At 34.8% G+C, this 19,878-nt stretch overlaps 2 protein-coding genes across 8 annotated transcripts in view; one reads left to right on the forward strand and one right to left on the reverse strand.

Moving 5' to 3' along the window:
* Positions 1-19,878, forward strand: part of GRM7 (glutamate metabotropic receptor 7) — an 828,976-nt gene that overhangs the window by 37,141 nt on the left and 771,957 nt on the right. The window lies entirely within an intron of this gene.
* Positions 3,590-18,607, reverse strand: LOC121494523 (CCR4-NOT transcription complex subunit 7-like). The gene is made up of 2 exons (XM_041761066.1): positions 18,539-18,607; positions 3,590-4,290 (listed from the first exon to the last, which is right to left on the reverse strand). The coding sequence occupies exons 1-2, from the start codon at positions 18,605-18,607 to the stop codon at positions 3,649-3,651; spliced, it is 711 nt and encodes a 236-aa protein (XP_041617000.1). The 3' UTR covers positions 3,590-3,648.

The raw sequence follows: 19,878 nt of genomic DNA on the forward strand, positions 1-19,878 counted from the left end.
AGTTTTCTGGTTTGCCACTTCTTGTAATAGCATTGCACTGTTTTCACCATCATGACGTCCCTGTGTATTTTAACATCTGGTAGGGCAAGATCTTCATTTTGGTCTTCTCTTCCAAAACTTCCTTAACTGTATGAAGAACTTTATTCTTCCAGATAAATGTTAGAACCACTTTTTTGTGTTGTCCCTAGAGGAAAGTATTGGATTTTTATTTTATTTTCATTGAATTTTTAGATTAACACAAGGAGATTGTTATTATTATTGTAAGTCATCTCACTGTTCTTTTACTTATGTGTCCTCTAATAGAGAGTTAAAGATTTCACTACGAAGATTTTCTGCATTATTTACTAGATGAAGCTGTATACACTCTAGTTGCTGTTGCTGTGGCAAATGTATCTTATATGTTATCTGGTTATTAATGCTATTTGGGAATACAATTGACTTAGGCATATTGATTTTTTCCTAGCACTTTGTTGAGCACTTTTCTTAGATTTAATACCTTATTGCAATTTCCTGTGTTTCCAAATAAATGATCAAAACAATCTATAAATATGACATTTTAATCTATATTCTTCTAGACCTTCTCTTTCTCTTTTTCTTGAGACACGCCTTGTTATTTTGGTCAGTTGTAATAGGTCATGTTAAGTGGAGGTGGTAATGTTAGAAATCTTTATCTCAATTCTCTCCTTAAGAGAAATGCTAACTTTTTTTTTTTTAATTAACTTTTATTGGTGTTTAATTTACCAACATACAGAAAAACACCCAGTGCTCATCCCGTCAAGTGTCCACCTCAGTGCCCGTCACCCATTCCCCTCCAACACCCGCCCTCCTCCCCTTCCACCACCCCTAGTTCGTTTCCCCGAGTTAGGAGTCTTTATGTTCTGTCTCCCTTCCTGATATTTCCCAACATTTCTTTTCCCTTCCTTTATATTCCCTTTCACTATTATTCATATTCCCCAAATGAATGAGAACATACACTGTTTGTCCTTCTCGGATTGACTTATTTCACTCAGCATAATACCCTCCTTTTTAAAAAAAAATATTAAGTATGATCATTTTTATTACTGTATACATGTGCCCTGACCTGTATTTTTCATATATACCCTTTATCAAGGAAAGATAGTTCTTATCTGGGTATATTTATATAAAATTTGCTTCACTTAATAGGTTTTGAACTTTATGGGGTACTTTTTAGTCCCTATATCTAATTAAATGATCATATGATTTTCTTTATTTAATTAATACAGTGAATTACATTGATTTTCTGATGTTTAACCATTCTAAATTCTCTAGGATAAAAACCAATTGATCATGTTGTATTTTCATACAAATTAGTTTTTGCTATGTTACTGATTTAGTGGCTTAAAATACCAATCACTTGGCAATTTAGGATTCATCTGGGTGGTTTTTTACTTCTGATTTCATCTGGGCTCACTCACAGCTTTATTCAGTTGATGAATCAGTTGAGTGAGAGCTGATCAGAGAAAGCCTCATTCACATGTTTGATGGTTGGCTTGAGCAATGGAAGAATATGGTGTACTTATCTTCAAAATCTAGTAGGCTAGTCTGTGGCAGCTGAGAAGTCAGGCTCCTTCACTATTTTCTCACTGTTTAGAGCAAGATAATATGCAAACACCCAGAGTCCTGTTGAAGTGGGTGATCCAGGGATGAGGCTGCAGGAAGGGGGTTATACCATCATTTTGAAACATTTTATCACAATATTGGTAAAACATTTTAAAAGTGTGGAATAATATTACATTCAGGTTTTGGTTTTTATTTTATAAAGCAAATCTGACTCTCTTTTTGTATTGCCTCTCCTTGTAACAATATTCTTATACCTCCAGTGTTATCATTCTAGCTTGAGGTATTCATATGTGTTGAAGAGAATAGAAATGAATATTATATTTTAAATCACATTATCTTGGACAGGTGGTTCTCTGCATGTTGAGGATATTCAGAAGGCTCTGCTCTCATCATGGATTCTTGAACCTATATTTCACTTGAACCTATATTTCATTTTGAAGGGACATAACCACAGAGTATATCTCATTTGTACCTTACTAGAATTTTCTCCTAAGTTTTTAGCTACTGTAATCAGTACCTATAAAAGTACACTAAAGATGTGCACCCTTCTTGTACTGGGTTCTTTTTATTTTTTTAATAAAACCCCTGGTGGCGCAGCGGTTTGGTGCCTGCCTTTGGCCCAGGGCGCGGTCCTGTAGACCCGAGATCCAATCCCACGTCGGGCTCCCTGCATGGGGCCTGCTTCTCCCTCTGCCTGTGTCTCTGCCTCTCTCTCTCTTTCTGTGTGACTATCATGAATAAATAAATAAAATCTTAAAAAAATAAATAAAACAAAAAGTAATAAATGCTTTGAAAAAAAACAAAATAAGAAGGAAAAACTCATCATCACCCTAGTCTTCCACCCTCAAAGGAAAACTACTATAAAGTTAAGATATCACTTTAAAAATATTTACAAGATGAAAACAGTTCTCAAATGTACTTATTTCAAAGGGTATATTGAAGAAGCTAAGTAATAGTTTGATCTCTAATCCAAAAGTTACTAGCAAAAAGTAGAAACAGTGCTCTAACAAGATGGTCCAGAGAATTGCGTTTAGATTCAAAGAAGAAGTTTGGGTCATTGGGTCCAGTTTCATAGTTTTCATACAAGGAACCTTGGAAATTAAGAATCATTGAATAATCTATAATTACTTCTAAGTAATTCCAAAACACTATTTTCTATTACAAAGAACGAGAGGGAATAAGACCATTTTGGTTTTAAGAAATCATGGAAAAATGAAGATTTTCATTTCATAAAGTCCTGGTGGATAGAGAACAAGATGACTCATTAAATTAGGAAAATACAGGACATTATCCAGAAAATCATATCAATCTAATTCCAGTGAACCCTCTTCTGGGAAAACATATCTTTAACTTCATTTGTATTACATAGCATTTTATTTTAAAGTTTATTTTTGGGACACCTGGGTGGCACAGTGGTTGAGCGTCTGTCTTTGGCTCAGGGTGTGATCCCGGAGTCCCAGGATCGAGTCCCACATCAGGCTCCCTGCATGGAGCCTGCTTCTCCCTCTGCCTGTGACTGCCTCTCTCTCTCTCTCTCTCTCTCTTTCATGAATTAATAAAATAAAATCTTTAAAAAAAAGATTATTATTTTTTTTATTTTTGAGGGAGTGGAGTGCAGGAGAGCAGAGGGAGAAGGAGAGAGAGAGAATCCCAAGTAGGCTCCATGCCCAGCCAAGAGTTTGACATAAGGCTCAAACTCACAACCCTGAGATCATGACCTGAGTTGAAATCAGGAGATGGACACTTAACTGACTGAGGCAGCAGACACCCCCTGTATTACATAGTATTTTAGTTAATGAAGTTGTTTTTGTCTTTTTAGGTCAGTTTCTTTTATCCATATTAGTTTGTTCTCTGTTTCTCCCTCCTTCCCTCTCTTTCTCCCTTTCCCTTCTTTTGGTGAATTTGAAAGAATTTTACCTTATATATGCTGAAATATGCAACAGCAAAATCCCAAAATATATTTTCTAAAGAAGAATATATTTTCTATATTTTTTTTTTTTAACTTTTGCCGTAAGATTTTTAATGTTCTCAACCTAACAACCAACTGAGAAAAAGGCACTGATGTCTTCATACTTCTCTCATTTTGAAAAAGGCCATTCCTGTGAGCAATGAATCAGATCCCGCTTGATGTTGTGGTCCTATCCGTTCCAGCTCTAACTGTTCAGCAACTTCCTGTAAACCACCTTTGAGATTTTTGCAGCTCTTCATGAGGTACTTCACATCATAAATGACAGGAAAAAATAATCGAAGGATCTCAAAGAAGTCAAGTTCTTCTTCAGGCAAGTTAGAGTTGGTCAGGATTTTGATTAAATAGCCAAAGTCATAACCACTATGAAAGGATAACCATTTGACCCCTTCGCAGAGGACCACTCCTGATGTCATAAGAAGTTCTGCAAAGTACTGGGTCTCAATTCCTTCCTCCTCATGTTTTTTAAACTGGATGCCAGATGTTGTTAGTAGCTCTATAGAGTCCTGAGCATACATGTCCTCCGTCAAATTAAATTTAAAATTAAACTGCCAAGTTGAAGTTCCTGGAGGATATTCTCCTTGCTCATTCATAAATGTCAGTCCTAGCTGAATTATCTTTAACAAGTCTACATTACATCGCAATAGTTGGTACTGATAGTCAGCATTGCTCCTGAATTCTCCAATAGGTCTTGCAACCACACCTGGAGACTCGGTGTCCAACAGTTCTCTCAACTGTTCTCTCTATATATAAAGAAAATATATATAAACATATTTATAAACATATAAACATATATGTGTGTGTGTGTGTATAATACAACCAAAGAATCTTAGGGAAGTAGAAGGAAATTTTGTGTCCTTTTTTATCTTAAAGTAGGTTTGGAAAATAAATTCCAAGTTCTTTTTCTAATGCAGGGATTCAAGATGAGCCTTTAATTTGTTTCTGAAAAACACAGTCAGCTTTCAGAATTCTTTTACAAGGTTATCTTTACCTTTAGACATTCATAATGGTAAAAAGAATATGATGCACTTAGGTGATGTCTTCCTTTTTCTCATGGGCTCAATGTACTTCAGTGTATGGTACTGACCTGTTTAATTCTCCATCAATCCTGAGAGAGAGCAAAAGAGCAGATGTTCTTTCCCTCATTTCACAGATGAGAAAACTGAGGTTCAAAGAGGTTAAATGATTTCACCAAGGTCATTCTTGAGGTGATGCCAGAGCCAGGAATAGCACCCCCGTTCTCTTCTCCTCTCTCATGTGATTCTCTGTCTGCTGGTCCACTCTGACTATAAGAATGCAATGTACCTGTCCTCACAGTCCCTGAGATGTCCTTTTGTTAGGACACTAAGACAATGACAACACTGACCAGACACAAAGAATGCTGTAAAAAAGATAGTCTTTTTTGTTGACTCCATACCATAAAATTCCACAGCCCCACTGCATAAGAAACATGAGACATCCATTAAGATCAAGTTCCCATTAGTTCTAGCTAGCACTAGATTTTGCAGAAATTAAAGATACATCTTGTGGCCTGACTGCTAAAATGAGTGTCTCGGGAATCAGAGATGCATTGCTGCTCAGGTAAGTCAAGAATGCCCTTTGCTAATTGTTTCTCCTCCATTTCTTAGAGAATTTAAATTTCATAATCAGTATCATCTATTATACTTCAATACTATTCATCATTCATCCTGCACATATTTGCAGAAAAGAAAGTTGCCCAAGTCATTAAATCCTCCCATGATTCAAAATCTTACGACCTCAGGTGGCAGCCCAGCAGGTAGCTTACTAGATGCATTAAATCATCTCTGTTATGGACATTCAAGAACATGACCTTCGACTTATCAAGCTGACTCTTCATGACATGAAAATGGAACTAAGAAATTAAGGAAAACTTTTGAAAGTGTCTGGCTCTTGTAGTCACCTAATGAGGTCTTCATTTCTAGCTGCTAATCCTGCCCCTTGCTTGGTGGTTTCCCAAAAATCAATGGTAATGAAACTGCCCAACTCTTTGGAGATATTTTTCCCTCTGTTTTCTATTTCTCAAGAGTGCAATAAAGGAAACCACTGATTCAGCCCATTATCTTGTGTCAGTTACTATTCAGGCATAACTTAAGTCTTCCTCTTTGAGCTTCATCAGGAAAAACCTAGGGCATTATTTTTCACCGCCTTTCAGAAAGGCAGATAGCATTATACTGAGCTACCTTAAGTTCTCAAAACATTAGTTAAATGCATGGATGGGTTGTCAGTGTCATGCAGCTCACCAACAACTAAACTAATTTTGTGATTTTACTGTAAATAACAAGGAAATTACTTTGGTCATGGAAATGTATGCCTAGCACACATGCTAATACTTTTCACTCTTATGTTCATTATCGTATTTGTTAATCTATCATAAGATTCTTCTTTTTGGGGACACCTGGGTGGCTCAGTGGTTGAGCACCTGCCTTGGTCCCAGGGTGTGATTCTGGAGTCCTGGGATGGAGTCCCACATCGGGCTCTCAGGATGATGGAGCCTGTTTCTCTCTCTGCCTACGTCTCTGCCTCTCTCTCTATATATATATCTCTCATGAATAAATAAATGCAATCTTTTTAAAAAAAGATTCTTCTTTTTGGGTCTAGATATGACTTTAGGATCCTTGTACAATATAACCTACCTGTACAATATAAACAATCCTACACTATTTGATTTGAGATGAGACACAAGAAGAATCCTATTTTCTATCAATGACACATACATGGTGAATAATAACTAATTTTTATGTAAAAATATAGATTTGCAGAATAACTGAAAAATAAATTTCAAGAAGTGACCTAGTATAGCCTTTGGGGGAAAATATATTTGTACCTGATTATAGAAATATCATTCAGCCATTTAGCTTCCTCCTTCAAAAGTCATACCACTTTCGATTTTAAGTCAACATATGAAGCCAGAGTATATCAAAACAAACCATAAAGCTTGCAGAGCAGAACCCTTCTAGGTATGATCTCCTTGTGACCTGGTCCTCCGTGATTATATCTCTATAGAAGGATAATGTCAGCTTCCCTATGGGGAAGTTGGGATGGAGAAAGAGACAAGGAGGTACAGTGGATAATTCTAGACTGACATAGTCATCAAGAAGTAGTATGAAGAATAATTTTTGGTAGATACAATAAGTAGGCAATAAGAAATGGCCATGGTTTGTACTGAATATACTCACCTCTGTTCCACTTGTTAATACCAACCAGTGTACCAATTTAGCAATTAATTAGTCAAGGTGAATAATGCTAGGTATTATAACAAACACTCCTTTAAGTCAAATGTCTTGACTCAGTAAATGTTGATTTGTCATGTCAGAGTCCAGTGTGGATCAGATAGTTCTTTCTTAGCAGATTGCCTTCAAGTAGTAAATCAAGAACCCACACCTTCTCCATCTTGTAATGTCATTGTCTTAAGTACATGACTTCCTAAATTATAGCAGAGGGGAACAAGGACAGTAATGTATAAGTTTTCTTGACCAGACCTCGGAGTGCTAGACCCATATCATTTTAGCCAGAATGAAAAAAACATGACTTCTATCCAGCTATAAGGGAGCTTGGAAAAGGTAATTATTCTTTGTGTGTCCAGGAACAGGAAAATAAAATGCATCTCACTGTTTAAGTCACAGTCGAAGACAAGTAATCTGTGGCAGAGGGCAATGTTTGCAGATGGTGATGCATGAAGGTTGAGGAAGATTGATTTCTTAATCATTGAGGAACCCTATCCCATCTAACTGAGTTCTGAATGGTAATAAATTAAATCATCCACTGAAAACTACCAATTTGGTTTGTGTAATAGATAGCAGAAATTATAGTCTTATCATTTATTTCATAAACCAACAAATATTTGCATCCATCAAGTACTGTATTGGCAACTGCAATCTACCTTTTTAATTTTTTTTTTCTGAGCCCCGGATGATTTCTAGTAGTTGGTATCAGGATCTCAGTAATTCACTTGATGTGGACACTAGCCCCCTACAGCCCCCTTGTGAGAGCTTCTAACTATCCTTGACCAAAAAGAAAGATTACTGCTCTTCTTACTAGAAAATTCCTCCTAAATTCTAGCATTTTCCTGGCCACATTCTAATAACTCCTTCTTACTTCATATTTTTCGGCCTACCGAACATATTTTCAAATTCTCCCTCAGTTTTCTTTTGGCCAAAGTATATACAACCACATTTCTATAGCCTTTTTATGTTATATGATTTTGGAATATCTCTTTAGATATTCTGAAATATAAATAAATAAAACAATTATCCTTAAAAATGATAGTGAAAATTCCTTATGGGATTTTGTGCCCTCATGCAACCAGTTTCAGAACTCTGTTCCCCTTTCTTTTTTTTTTTTTAAGATATATTTATTTATTCATGAGAGACACACGGAGAGGCAGAGACGTAGGCAGAGGGAGAAGCAGGCTCCCTGCAAGGAGCCTGATGCAGGACTCAATCCCAGGACCCCAGGATCACAACCTGAGCCAAAGGCAGATGCTCAACCACTGAGCCACCCAGGCATCCCTCTTTTTCCCCTTCTTAATCACTGTAATAATTTCTTATGTGTCCATCAGAAAATTTTTGTGGACACTGGCAAGTGTACATATATGTATATATGTTTCAAAGATTTTTAAATCAGGCAAGTGTACATATATGTATACATGTTTCAAAGATTTTTAAATCAAAAAGAAGAGATTTTTTTCAGAGTTAATGGAAACATCTTCTCTTTTAATTCTTGTTTCCACCTCTAATTCATTTTTTTTTAATTTTTGAAGATTGTCTTTAAGTTGGTTTAGGTTAGTACTAAACCTCCAAGGCAAAGAAAAAAAAAGGCATTTCTTAAGAGAGATTAGCTTAGACTTAGATCAATGGCTATGATGTGAGGGAGCATGTGACAATCATATATAAGACTTTTATGAAATGATTTGCATCATGGCAGCTACATGCAAGTACAACAGCTGGAAGCAAAAAAAAAAAATCTGATTATTAAAGCAACTTTGTAGACTGATGACACTGGATTATTAAATAAGATCTCAATTTTAACCCAAAATTCCCCCATCCCCAGCTATGATCCAAAGAACACTAGTTTATAGTCATTCTATTTAGATAGCTATCTGATTGTTTAGTGTCTTCACCCCAAGATTGTTAAGCATTGTGAATATCATTTATGCTTCCATGAGACATTAGTTGATATAAAGCAGACAAAAAATAAGAAAAAGGATTTTGGAGTAAAATAAATTTGTGAAATGCTGAATTCAATAAAATTAAACATGTTTTTTGACTGGAAGCCTTTTGACATGTAATGAGCTATAATGTGAATTTAATATTCAATTAATTAATATTAATATTAAGCAGGGTTTGGTGTGAAGTGTTTGTTCTTTGTTTTGTTTCTGTTTTTTTAGTATAGTTCACACACATTGTTACATTAGTTTCAGGTGTACAGCATGGTGATATGACAGGTTTATGCATTATGCTAGCCTCACCACAAGGGTAGCTACCATCTGTCTCCCTATATGGCTCTTAGAATACCATTGACTATACTCTTTTGCTGTGCCTTTTATTCTTGTGAGTTATTCATTCCATAACTTGAAGACTGTATCTCCCACTCTCCTTTACCCAGTTTGCCATATGAAGTGTTTTTAAACTTCACTTGGCTACTCAACTCTTTGTCGATGGAACATTTTAAAGGACTCTTGTTTCTAGCAACTTTGGAAAATGCTGTTCTAGTCTCAGTTATGCTGTTGAAATCTTAGCATTTGGAAGGAGGCCCACAGGCAAGCTCATCCAATTTCCAATATAGAAATCTACACTATATCTATGTACAGACTCATTTGGCTGTGGATGCATATTTTGATAACAAAATGCTCACTACCTCAAATCTGATGATTCTATAGTTGGAATGCTCTTCTGTTAGGAAGTTTTAGCTTTTGAAGTGCCTTTTACTATTAGAAAATTCTGACTTTTAATTTTTTTTTCTTTTGGACCTGCGTCTGATCTCTGGATTAAGGCAATTTCTACTCAGGTAAAAAATATTTCTTTTTTGTGCATGAAAAAACAAACAAATGCATACATTTGTCTATGAGTAGTGACCATAGATTAACTGAAAATGCATATAAAAATAATTTTGACTTGAAATTTATGTTGAAAGATGTCATTACATAAATAAAATCAGTAAATTTTCTCTTATATTTAATGAAATTTCGGCAAGGTTATAATTATGCACAGTTGCTAGAATGAAAAAAAATACATATAGTTTTGAGCTATTATTTCAAACTGGCTTATAGAACAGTACCCTGTCCTTCACCATATGTTCAATGTTAGCATCTCAATCGAACAGGATAATTCTGGTGAAAAGTCCTCTAAGGAGTTCATCAGTTTTCCAAAAGCCTTCTTTTAATCATTTGATACTCAAATAAATTTCTTTATTTTTCTTGTATGGTGTCTCTTTCTCTTTTAAAATTGTTAGCCATATATCTTTGCCAGATCCGCTTTTAGCAATGGCTTTGAATGCTTATTCTAGAAAATCTCTGGAATTATTTACAAAGGCTTTATGGTATTCTATCTTAAAATTTAGGATTTCACTTTGAAGTTGATTTGAATTTTATTTCTCTACTCTTCTCTATGATATTATGTTTATTTATGTATGTGTCAGTTACTTATTGAAATAAGATGGGTGGGTTACCAACTTAGAAAAGTTGGAAACGGGACACCTGGTTGGCTCAGCAGTTGAGCATCTGCCTTCAGCCCAGGGCGTGGTCCTGGGGTCCTCGGATGGAGTCCCACATCGGGCTTCTTGCGTGGAGCCTGCTTCTCCCTCTTCCTGTGTCTCTGCCTCTCTCTCTCTCTTTTATAAATATAAATAAAATCTTTAAAAAAAAAGAAAGAAACAAAAGCTGGAATCTATGGACAACTTAAAACGTAGGATGTAGATAATGAATACATGAATGACAAGACACTCCTCCTATGTGAAAATAAGTAAAATGAATTCCCTAAATCTTAACTTCTCTGTTTCTGTATTTCTCCAATCTTTAGTTCTGGGGGCCATAATTGTCTAGTCAATATTGAATTATTGGCTATTTGCAGGCCACTTCATCATCCTCCCTATTTCTAGTTCCAAGTTTGATGAGCCTTTTGGTTTCATTCCTTGATTTGTGAAGTGGTGTTCCTAGTCAAGCTAAAGTGTTGGTCCATTCAGGATCTAAGAGTTTTGGTAGTATTGGTAGTAAGGGAAAGAATGAGTTGTTCTCAACCAATCACAGTCTTCTCCTCAACCCACCTCCTGATCAACTTACTGTGATAGAAAAATAGATAACCAGAGTGAATGATTGAGTACCTAACTCTGACTAGCAGTTTACTTCTCAACCCCCAGGCTCTTGGTCATGACATTCTTTTGCTCAAAAATGATATCCAGGTATTCAAGATATTGCATATTTTAATCCCCCAAAACCCACTTCAAGTTTTGCTGTGCACTTTTTTCATACACTGAATAGCCATTCACCTGACTGATTTCAGTTATCTGGAATACAAGCTCTTTTCCTTCTCTTGCATTCTAACGTATCCCTGTTTCCTCTGCCTAGAAAGTCCCTTCAGATTCTTTAGAGTCCTAAATTCTACTTGGCCTTTACTCTACTACATTTGCTACTTGGCCTTAAGAAAACAATCCTTTCCAGAATCAGTAAGTCAATCACTCATTAAACTGTTAATAGGTTCATAGTTTGTTTCAATGAAGTCCTCCTCCTCAATCCAAATAAAGTTGATTTTTATTAATAATAGCTATATTGCTCCCATAGAAATGTGTTTGAACTCACTTATTTGACTGTATGCTATCTAAAACAATAGTATCATTTTCTTCATCAGAATGCTTATTTTCACATGGTTTTATGTCCCAATGACGGTATCAGCTCCTTGAAGTCTTGAAGTACACATTATCCTATTTTTAATTCATTAGTATCCTGCCCTGTTTCACACTTAGCATTTAGTAAATTTGACTTTGACAATTTAGAGAATGAAGGGAACTTCCCCCAATTCTGCCCATCTCTATTCACAACAAATGTGAGCCCTCTCTTTCTTTCCACAGCATTACTCGTTTTTAGCAGTTCAGCAGATGTGTTTGACAGAAATGTAAGAAAAAGTCTGCATGTTCCAAGATCTAAGCCAATATGCACAGCCATATGAGGCTCTTATTCATCATCATGAATATTCTTAAACACATACAATGGAGAATTGCACTTTTATGATTTTGTGATGAATCACATGTAAAATAGCCATTAATATTTTACATACTCTTTAGAGTGCAGTTTATAGTTTTATTTTTTTATTCATCTGAATATAACAATCATTTCACAATTAAGAGAAGCCAAAATATTACAGTTGATTTTTCTCGTTCTGTTTTATTCTATATTGTATCTTAGAAATATTAGGGAGATTCCTTATATCCTATAAAGTTATGATCTTATATATAATATATATTTTATATATATCTTATATATCTATATATTTTTCTGTACATATGTGTATAATGTTTTAAGAATCACATGTATAAATATTGAATTTTACTATCACTGCATGACAGATATGAAGAAATGTGATTCATTAAAATATTTCCAATTTCATGATTTAAAAATAGGAAGTACTTTCTCAACGTTCATCACCTCATAAAGTTTCTTACTTTAACAGAAGTTACTTAGTTCTATGCATGCCAATGAACTTGAATGTTAAATTTACAAGTTCATGCTAATATGTTCTCTGCTAAATTTGGAAAATTTCTTTCTGTGTATCCATTGATATTTCATTATTCACCAAGGTAGTGTAAATGCTTGGGTGAGTTTGACCTAAAGGCATCCAAATTCGTGGAAATGGATGTGGAAAATGTACAATAGGAATAAATATCACAACTAATGGGTTCGATACTTCTATTTCGTTCTTCACCCAAACATATTAAAAGTAGATTTTTTTTAACCTAAATCTCTGTTCTATATATAGTTCAGCCAGCAGTAGAATTATTCTAAAGCATCCTTTCAAAATATAACTCATCAGTTTCACTCTATATACATAATGACAAAGTCATTGATTGGTTTTTCTTTCTTCTAATTGGTAGTATAGACAGCAAACAGGAACCCAGTTTGAGAAGAGTTCTGGTTGTAGATCCAGAGTAAAATTTTTAATATGGCACTGCTGTTTATGTTATGATCAATTGAATTTATTGATTAAGTCATTTATTATTCATTCATTCAACACTTTTCCTGGATACTTACCACGTGTCAAATAGTGAAGCTGCAGTGTTGAGCAAAATAGACGTAGCCCGTGTAGTTATGGATCTTATATTTTGGAAAGCACGACTGGACTGAAGTTTCCCATAGGAAGAAAGGGTTCAGGCATTAAATAATGACACAGATATATGTGAAGTAAATAATAAGTATGATGCTGTGAAAGCGAGTAAATGGAAAACCAATATTTTTAAGAGGTTTGAGAAAGACTTCTCCCTTTGTCAGTGCCATTAGAACTGAGATCGGAGGCATGAATTAACTAAATGATGTAAGTGATGAGAAGTGTTGGAGAAGAGCAATGCAGAGAGATGAAACTTTATTAATTAATTAATTTATTCATTCAGAACCTCCTATGTGTCTATACCATTCTCAGCTGTGAGATGTCCAAGGGAAAAAAAACACTTCAGTTTTGGGGGGAAGCAGGGAGGGATGCAAGATGAGGCTGATTCAAGGTAACCACTATAAGTAACCCGTAGGACTTTTCCCAATTCAGACATGGTTGTCCCCTTTTGACTAGGAAAGAGGGGTTTCAGATACTCCTAGTGACTATTCAGAAGAATGCCAGCTATGCCAGTCACTAGCTGTGTGACCTCAGGAAGGTTACTTACCACTTTAGGCCTTGGTTTTCTCATCTGTGAAATGATAAGGTTAATAGCACCAAACTTAAAGGTTTTGGTGAGGATTTCATAAGCCTTTAGGACTATGTCTCTATATAAATTTTAGCTAACATATGATATTTTCACCCATAGTCTGCTGAGGAGCGGGTTAAAGAAAAGAAACATAATTAAATAATGGTGAATTTTGACATTGGATTCAGTCAAAGTCATTGCAAGTGATAAACAGAATTTTCTATATAATGTCAAAATTCAGATAGGGACATGGGGAAAATGTTGAAAGACAAATATGATGTGAACCTATTAAAATATATGCATTATAAAATGACACCTATGAAAATTGGAAATCAATGAAGTTTTGTTAATTGCCATTTTTTGGAAAGGGAAGATGGATGTTTGTAATAAACTTAAATGAAAGATTTTTAAAAATGGTTCCTTGGGAACACGGAGGCACAAACAAATGCTCATGATTTTGTGGCTTGGGCTGAAGGATTTCTCAAATGTCCTTGAAAGTTCCCAAAGACAATCTTTCCACAGGAAAGTATTTCTCCTGTGAGTAAATAATGTTCTTGCCTAGAAATGAAATGCAGTAATATATTATATTGCAATGGAACTGATAGCAAGACTGGCAGCAGAAGTTTAGGGAAAAAAAATGTCACATTGCAATCTAGAGTTTGAGGCTCTGTGTCTAACCTTCCATAGCTTCTGAAGGGATACCTTTCATATTAAATCAAAGTAGAGCAGAAAAGAATTTTGACTACTCTTTACTTAACCATCTATTTGAAATTATTATTGTATCAAAATGCCCTGCCTAAAATTTTGTATAGTTCAGCTGTGCAGTTGATAAACTAAGGTTTCTTTTTACCATAAAAAGCTCCTCTTAAAGGGTCCTATAGCAATGACATTTATAATCTCTGCTTGCTTTTGAAGAAAGCTTCATATTTTCCAAAGTGCTTTATATATGCGTCTCTGTGAGGCAGGTAGGACAAGTCCTGTCAACAGGATTTTTCAGAAGAAGAAACAGTTGCTGTAGAGGGAAGCTGCTGGTGCAAGGTCATTCAGTGAATTAAATGAGGGTTTCATCACAGCATTTCTCAAAGTTCATCAAGGAAGCCAGCAGGGGAAGCTTCAGCCTTCAGTCCATTCTTACACAGTATTTTCGTGTGAATGAAAGTTTATGCAAGATGAAGTTCATTAAGGTACCTAGAACCCTCTTTATGTTACTTAGAGTCTCGTGAGGGATTTAGACTGGACATATTCTATCCTGATGAAGATACCTTCAGTTATTCTCACAGCTGATCACATTAGAATTTGGATTCTAGCTCTGTTACTTACACAAAGGAAGTTACCTGATTATTCAGAGCCCGTTTCTCCTTCCATTAAGTGGCAATTTGAATGCGGTCTTATATGTTTATTAATTCATTCAGTTCACAAAGCACCTGCTCCATGTCAAGTACTCCGAATAGCCAAACTTCTCTAGAAGGCCAGAGAGCATCTTTCAGTGGATATCAGAGGTCAGGAGAGGTCAAGACGTGGATCAGGATCAGGTGATGAAGAGCTTCGACAGCAGAGACAACAGAAAGGACCGGTTCAAAGGTTAAAGAGATAAGCCTGAAGACATTGGTGACCCTGGATGCACCGCGCTTCCAGCCTGCTTCCACTCTTGAAAATGGGAATAATGATAAAGCATGTCTCACAGAGCTTATTCGGTAAGGATTAAATGAGGATTAAGTAAGCATGGAAATTGGCACAGGAAGAAAGTGAGAAACCATTATATATGGCAGTGTGTAGAGGTAAATCAATCTCCATGACCTCTTTCCACACCAAGTGGTCACGGCACTCTTTAATTTTCCAGCTGAGTCTGGATATGGGCTTGTAATTTTATTCAGCCAGCACATAAAGCAGCCCTTTTGATTGGTGGGAAATTCTTACCCTTCTGCTGTAAAATAACTTATATTTTAAATTTCGGTTCTAAAGGTATGTGGGTATCGGTAGAGGGAAACTTCAAGAAATATACTTCAGATTTTTTATTCAAAATTTATAAAAAACATTATTTCATTATTTGTCATTTTCCTTCTGGAAGCACTGCTCAGCTACTTTACTTTCTGCACCCAGGCAAAGGAGATTCTGAAGAAAACATTTTAAAACTTTGTTCAGATATATGATAATGGGGAGCCTCTCCCTACTTGATTGAGATTTTTGTTTTAGGAGTATAATATAGAGGAAGTCACTTTTGAGAAGATTCCAAATTATTTCATTCCTGATTTATCAGCGATAGGAAGTTAGAATTTTACTAAAACATCCCTCTTTCCTCTCTTTGCAACCTACCTTGTTCACAGAGGGCTTGTGCTTCTTTGCCTTGAGCTTTTTACCTGGATAAGTTGCTAAAATCATAGGTGAAGCTTAGTTTCTGCTGCTTTAGTTGACCCAAATGAAATGGTGCTTAATCAGCAAATGTTTCTGTGCCTTTTTTAAAAAAAGGTTTACAACATACATGATCTTATTTCCTCATGTTGCTTGGAATTTATATATATATATATATATATAGACACATATATAAATGTTTACATATACATAAATATCCAAGTTCTTACAGAATAGCTTCACCTCCCAATAACTGTTATTTTTTTCTAGTATCTCCATAGTTTTACCTTTCCCATAATGTCATATAGTTGGAATCCTACAACATTTAGCCTTTTCAGATTGGCTTCTTTCATTTAATATTATGCATTTAAGTTCCCTCCAGGCCTTTTCATACCATATACTTTTTATAGAGGGGAGTGCAACATAGTGGTAAAGAGTCAGTTAGACAAAGCTATGTTCTATTCCTTGACTCTACCAATTAATATATAATACATAGAACTAAAAGCTGTAGAGCATGATTAATAAATGCAAGGCATAAGTTTCTTATTTGTTTTACTTTAAATGTATTCATACTTTTCATAATTCAGAAATTTGAGATTGTTTAACTATAATTAATGATATCACAATGATACCTTTAATATATACTTATTTATTTATTTAGGGTAGTTTAGGTTCAGTAAAATTGAGTAGAAGGTATGCAGATTTCCCACATACCCATTGCCCCCACATAGGCACAGCCTCCTCAGTTAACCTCCTCCAGAGTGGTACATTTGTTGCCATCAATAAATCTACACTAATACAACATTAGCACCCAGGATCCACAGTTTACATTAGGGCTCATTGTTTGTGTTGTGTTGTGCATTCTGTAGATTCAGACAAATTTATAATGGCATGTATCCAAGTTCTTACAGAATAGCTTCACCTCCCAATAACTGTTATTTTTTTCTAGTATCTCCATAGTTTTACCTTTCCCATAATGTCATATAGTTGGAATCCTACAACATTTAGCCTTATATATATATATATATATATATATATATATATATATATATATATATATATATATATATATATATATATATATATATATATATATATATATATATATATATATATATATATATATATATATATATATATATATATATATATATATATATATATATATATATATATATATATATATATATATATATATATATATATATATATATATATATATATATATATATATATATATATATATATATATATATATATATATATATATATATATATATATATATATATATATATATATATATATATATATATATATATATATATATATATATATATATATATATATATATATATATATATATATATATATATATATATATATATATATATATATATATATATATATATATATATATATATATATATATATATATATATATATATATATATATATATATATATATATATATATATATATATATATATATATATATATATATATATATATATTGCCTCTTATGAGTTGTTGGCTTTATTCAGCAGCTTACTTTTATTGACTCTACTACCCATGATTGCCATCATTTGGGGCTGGGCCTACCTTTCCCTTTAGGTTTCCAGACCCAGTTGAGTTGTTCTTCATGTGCTGCTGATAGGTGAAAGCCCTATTCCTGAGGAGTGGTCTCTACACAAGTTTCTATTTCATTTTGCCTGAGTGATCAGACATGATCTCAGAATCCTACCTTCCCGAGGATACTATCAGTATGTTTCTATCCAAAAGATAAAGTCTGATCTAAAGGTACTTCTTAGCTGATGGCAGCTTTAGAAAAGCCTAAAGAGGCAGATAATTTTTAAATTATGGCTTAATTATGGCTTATAACTTCTAGAGACTGACATTCTCAGGTAAGCCAATGTGAAAATCACTTCCTCAGGTATTCATCACCTTCGCTTTGAGGAGTCTGTTTCTTCAGCAAGGGTATCAGCCCATGCTGTGTCCTTACTTTGGCTTATCTGTGTGGTTCAGTTCTAGCCCCCAGCAGGAACAAAGACTGCCGAGAGGCAGCTTGTTTGGCTTGGGAACCTGCCCAGTGTGAAAAGTTTGCAGGCAGAATCAGAAAGAGCAGCTGCAGGAGGAGAAATGGGGGTAGATGACAGCTAATGATTTAGAAAGCAATTTGCATGAGAGCCTTCTGCTTACCAGGAAGTGACATGTGCCCGGGTGATGGTTTACCCTCCACTGCCAACCTGGTTTCTATACCCTGAGCCCTCATTCAGTCAATACCAGTGTCCTGAGGGGATGCCCAGCCAATAGGTTCTACTACTTACCTGAGTTAGCACAACCTGCCATCTAGAATTTCAAAGAGCTTTTCATTTATTAGAACATATGGATCCTTTTAATCCTGAGACTGAGGATGCTCAGTCCCACACAAACTGATTTAACAACAAAAGTTTAAATATAAATCCAAGGCTATGTAGATAATATTCTTTGTGTGCCAGGCACGGCACTGTACAATTTATGTACTGTATCTTATTTAATATCAGACCTCTGAAGTGGATGTTTAAGGTTCCTGCCAATGGCTCTGTATATAAGGAATAAGGCAAGAAAAGACCAAAGTTTTATTTATTAATAGTGACCTAGACCCAGGTTACCTCATTTTGGAATTCTAAATTGGGCCCATTCTTTCTCCCTCTTTCTTCTCCCCAAATCATACTAGATCACAGGACAACTCCAAGCTGACATACCTTACTTCCTAAATCATAGGCTGATATCCTGACACATTTGTCACTTTTCAGTGTGATAACTTTACTCATTGCCCAGTTAGCTGTTCTGGTTACTGACCAATAATATTAACAATTCCTATTCCAGGAGTAGGAAGAAAGGAGAAGGCATCAGATCTCCTCTTTCCTCTCAAACCTGTGGAAGGCCTAAGCATGGCAGGAGGATAAGCATATCTCTTTGTCATATGTTTTATTCCCTGTTTTATATAGAAGTTTGGAAAGGCTGAGTAACGTGTCCATGTCACGTCGTCCATGCTTTTTTTTAACCTCTGTTATTCCATATATCCTTCTCACCTATCAATTTGCCTTTTATACTGATGTCCTGAGAATTGGATCAACTGTTCAGGGTAGAAATGAACAATCATAAATAAGATAGAAATGCACTTATATTTTCATTAGCTAAGGTGGTCATTCATTTCCTCTAAGTGAGTTTTTCCATCTTTTTAATGACCTGAGTGACTAATGATGTGCTTCAATTGATTAAATAGACAAGAATTCTCCCAGTGTAATACTCCATAGAAGAATTATATTCCTTTAAGCCCTATATATGCTCTTAGAATTTAGATTCTAAATCATATAGGTTTCTGTTTTTCATAAAGGAAAAGAACAGAGGATTCACTTATAAATTTAGCAACTTTTTCTCCCCAGTTACAAAGAGTGACTATTGTTGGGTTGTTGGACGTGGTAGATATAGCCATATCCTTCAGAAAATCCATTTTAGAAACTCTAGCATACATATAGCTCAGAACTGCAGGAGACCAGAGGAAGACTAATATGCTAGAAAGTATATTAGAAATCAATATTGAAGTAGAGCTTAGCACATAATTTACCTGGAAAGAAACTCAGAACATGATTGTCCAAGTTATTTAATATTCTGTTCAAAGACAATGGAAACGCTGTTGAAATATGGTATTTTGACTGTCGTTGGAATGGTCAGGTTTCAAACAGCAGTGCATTAGTTGTGCTCAAATGGGTAAAGAATGTTGAATAATTAAGTGAAAAGGAAATAGGAGACTTGCATTCTAATCTTGTCTGGGTCACTGACAAAAATAATGCTGACTTTAAGTCCATCATACGTTCATTTACTACCTTAGTTTTTTTGGTTTTTTGTTTTGTTTTGTTTTGACCTGTCAGATGAGGGTGGGACTATAGTTCTTTAACAATCCTTGATGATCTTCAATTGTGTGAGTATAGAAGCATCTTGATTTAATACAGTTTGAGGATTTATGTGCCTAAACTCTGGCAAGAAGACAAATGTTTCTTTACTTCTAAAATGGCCTTGACATTGCATTAACATAGCAACT

This window comes from Vulpes lagopus, chromosome 7 (assembly GCF_018345385.1).
Source record: "Vulpes lagopus strain Blue_001 chromosome 7, ASM1834538v1, whole genome shotgun sequence".
Classification (NCBI taxonomy): domain Eukaryota; kingdom Metazoa; phylum Chordata; class Mammalia; order Carnivora; family Canidae; genus Vulpes; species Vulpes lagopus.

Excerpts from the sequence above, each read along its gene's own strand:
- LOC121494523 (XM_041761066.1), bottom strand. The coding sequence starts at position 18,607 with ATGAGTAAAGTTATCACACTGAAAAGTGACAAATGTGTCAGGATATCA. Across the intron at positions 4,291-18,538 it reads CCTATGATTTAGGAAGTAAG|AGAGAACAGTTGAGAGAACT; the intron begins GTATGTCAGCTT and ends CTTTATATATAG.